The sequence below is a fragment of the Papaver somniferum genome, chromosome 5, assembly GCF_003573695.1.
Source record: "Papaver somniferum cultivar HN1 chromosome 5, ASM357369v1, whole genome shotgun sequence".
Classification (NCBI taxonomy): Eukaryota; Viridiplantae; Streptophyta; class Magnoliopsida; order Ranunculales; family Papaveraceae; genus Papaver; species Papaver somniferum.
Window position 1 is genome coordinate 194,133,315 of NC_039362.1, and position 3,469 is coordinate 194,136,783.

Consider the following 3,469-nt stretch of genomic DNA (forward strand, 5'->3'; position numbering starts at 1 on the left):
AAAGGAAGAGTGATACACATAATGATGAACAAAAATGGGTTGCAAACTCCATCATGGGATTTAGGCTTTAAATCGGGTTTCAGAGAAGAAAATATAAGTGATGTTGCTGCGCTCATTGAAACTATTGGGGATCCTAGCAATTTAGGAACAGAAGAAGATACAAGGTCATGAACTCCGGGTAAAAATGGAGAATTCTCAGTTTCTTCTTGTTACGAAATGATTGATGGACAACAACAGTTACGAGGACAAGCTCAAGCTCAAGCTCCAGCAAGACAACGCAGAATGCCGTTGAATTACATTTGGAGTTCAGCAATCCCAACAAAAGTGTCATTTCTAGTTTGGGATGCAGCAATGAATGGATTACCAACTATTAATCGTCTACGTCGAAGAGGGATGGCAATCACAAACATTAGCTGTTGTCTGTGTCATCAAGAACACGAATCAATTTCACACATCTTTATTCAATGTGAGTTTGCAAAGAAAGTGTGGGATCATTTCTTAAACTTGTTGGAAATTAGATGGAGGCCGCCAGATTCATGTATGGATTTCGTTGTGTCTTGGCAGTTGAAATTCAGGACCGAACCAAGGGAATTTCTTAAATTCTGTTTGCCCTTCGCCATATGGCAGCAAATCTGGGAGGAAAGGAACGATAGAGTTTTCCGCAACAAGGAAAAAACAGTAGAAAGGGTTATCATTCAAGTGAAGGATTCCTTATTCAGTTAGGCGAGAGTTCATGAATCCTTTAAGCATTTTAAGTTTGTGGGTTTCATGCACGGTTGGGAGGTTTTTAAGTAGTAACTAGCTTCAAACATGTAGTAGAGAAATGTTTTTTTGTTCCATGTTTTACACTCCCCTTTACTCGCTTTGTGTTGTCCAGTTTGAATAGCTGTGTGTTGTTTCTTTTAGTGCTAGCTCAACACTCTCTAGTGAATGAATTTTATCTTCTCCAAAAAAAAAACTGTGAGAGTCGCAAGTTTCGAGATGTGAAAGTAAGTTAGATATTTTAAACTTGAAAGTTCATAGAGTTTAGTTGGGTGTTCCTGTGTGACGTGTCTTTGTTCTTTGGTATTTCTCTTGCGACCTTTAGCTTTCAAGCTTTGGTTTGTGTTTGGGGGTTATCTCTGTTTTTGCCCTTTCTTTTTTTAGTTGGTTTCTTGGTTTAGAGAACATAATTCATGTACTTTATTCCTTCATCTATAATTTTTTTAATTTACCGATCAAAAAAAAAAAGAAAAGGAAAAAGAAAGTTCATAGAGTTTATAGAATTAGAGAAAACAAGAAATTTTCTCCTTCAAGAAATTGTATCCGGAGAGTTTATAGAACAAATGAGTAGATGCAATCAATAGCACAAAGTACCTGCAACTCTACCAAGCATACGAATGGTTAATAACAGGTCATTCTTTAACTGTCTGCATTGAGAATTATATTGACATATTTGACCACGGTAACCAATCACTGTTCAGCTGCTTGTGAACAATATCGTTATGAACATCAAGGTGCTCAATCACGCTACCTCGGGATAGACAGAAATCCCACCTGTGAAGAATTTTTTATTAGGATACGACAAGCAACTGATCAACTATCCAGATATAAAGCAGCACAACAGCATTGCCGGATACAATAATGTGAAAAAACAAGTTATCAATATCGTGCGGAACAGTGGCAGCTTACTCCCATTCTCTTGGAGATGGATGCCACAAATGTCGTCAACTCGATCAAAGGTCCCAAATATGTATTTGGTAGCGTGGGAAAATGACAACCAGTAGAGCTAAACTCAGCTGCTTTGTTGCTTGCGATGTTATTATATATATATCCTTGTGGATAGAAATTGAGCATGCTACAGACAGTTTAGCAAAGTATGCCCGAAAACATAGTCGTAACTTCATCTGAAATGTTACAAATGGACACCACCAATGTGGTTAACTATTGATGAATAAAATTTCTCCTTAGTATTAAAAAATAATTTCTCCTTCCCTCCATAAGGAACACCTAACACGGTACCAAAAGGAAAAGTTTATTCATGCGCTGCTTTCTCGACCATGGTTTTCTGCGAGAAACCTCATCAATGGGTTTTAACTTCTCCACATGTACATGTCTCTTCATTGTCTGTTTCGTATTCCTCCTACTCATGACTTGAATCTTCAAAATCATCCACAACCACTTCATGAACAGGAGAATGTGGTTTGGCAAAGCACCAGTCGAGCCCTTGCAGGAAGTGATTCCATATCTTAACAGCATAGGCTTGGACCGTTTAAAAAAATCAAGTATTGGTGTAAGGTTTCGGCAAATCTCTGGCTAAGTTGCATTCATCTCATTTGCGATATGTTTTACTTGAAAAAGTTTATATTTATCACCAACTTGATAGCTTCAGCAAATTCTTTAACTTTCTCAAGGATTACTGTTTTTCATTTAAAACTCAAGGATAGATGCATAGAAGCATTTCTTATATAGTTATAACTTAGAACCATATTCATACATGTTGAGATAATGACACATGCAAAAATAAAGGGAAAAAAGCTCCTGATAGACTACCAAACAAGCTCTGAACCTGTGGTAGGAGTACCTGACCAGTTGGGTTCAATCCAAGTACAATATAAATGTTTTTTGGTGCTGTAAAAACCATTTGAAGAAGAGTGTTTATCAGTACTGTCATTTAGGAAGAGTGTCTGATACCTACATATGTCAAGCGAGAAGAAAACAATCCGATTGTTGTGTAATCTTGGGAAGTATATCTTGTTCTTCATGCGACTAACTGGCGCGATTGCTGCAATGCAACAAGTATGACTAACAAACAACATAAATTTCCCTAAATCTTCAACTTCTACCCACGTAAGCTCTTTAGTTTTTGCTGAGGCATGTAGCTTAAAGATCTGAACCGCCCTCGTCTTATTAAGAGGTGTTACATAAACAGATAGAAGTTGTCCTTCACATTCCACCAAGAAACTCTGACGGTAGCGAGTACAGGCGGGTACAAGATCGTCTAGAACTTTCCAATAATGTTCACTGCTCTGTATCTCAAAAACTCCTAAATTTCCTCTCGTGCCAAAGCAGTAGAAACACCCAGCATGAAAAACTGGATTAGTTCGACACATATTAAATCTCAAGTACTCTTCCTCGAAACTGAACTCCTGTGTATCCTCATGGTAATCGTGGCTCCAAAAATCATCTCCCCTTGAGATGAAGTAGGTGTCAACCTTATCTGAATAGAAAGATCTTCCGATGGCAAACACGGTACAGTCTGAAGAAGTAGGTATAGAAGAGAATGATGTTACTTCAAAGTCGCAACTACGTTCTGGTAACTCGGGAAGTCTGATCACATCTCTCGTGAACGGATTGAAAAATAATAGCAAGTTTCTTTTGCATGATTTAGACATTAATAGCCAGCCACCTTTCGAACAATGAATTGTAGCATCCAATAAGTCCTCAGAGATATTTATGAGATATGTCTCATCATTATGCATTGGATTTA

At 37.7% G+C, this 3,469-nt stretch overlaps 1 protein-coding gene across 1 annotated transcript; it reads left to right on the forward strand.

Annotated features, from left to right (window-relative positions):
* Positions 1–216: 216 nt before the first annotated feature.
* Positions 217–723, forward strand: LOC113280461. The gene has a single exon (XM_026529081.1). It carries the CDS (start codon positions 217–219, stop codon positions 721–723), a length of 507 nt encoding a protein of 168 aa, XP_026384866.1.
* Positions 724–3,469: the final 2,746 nt, after the last annotated feature.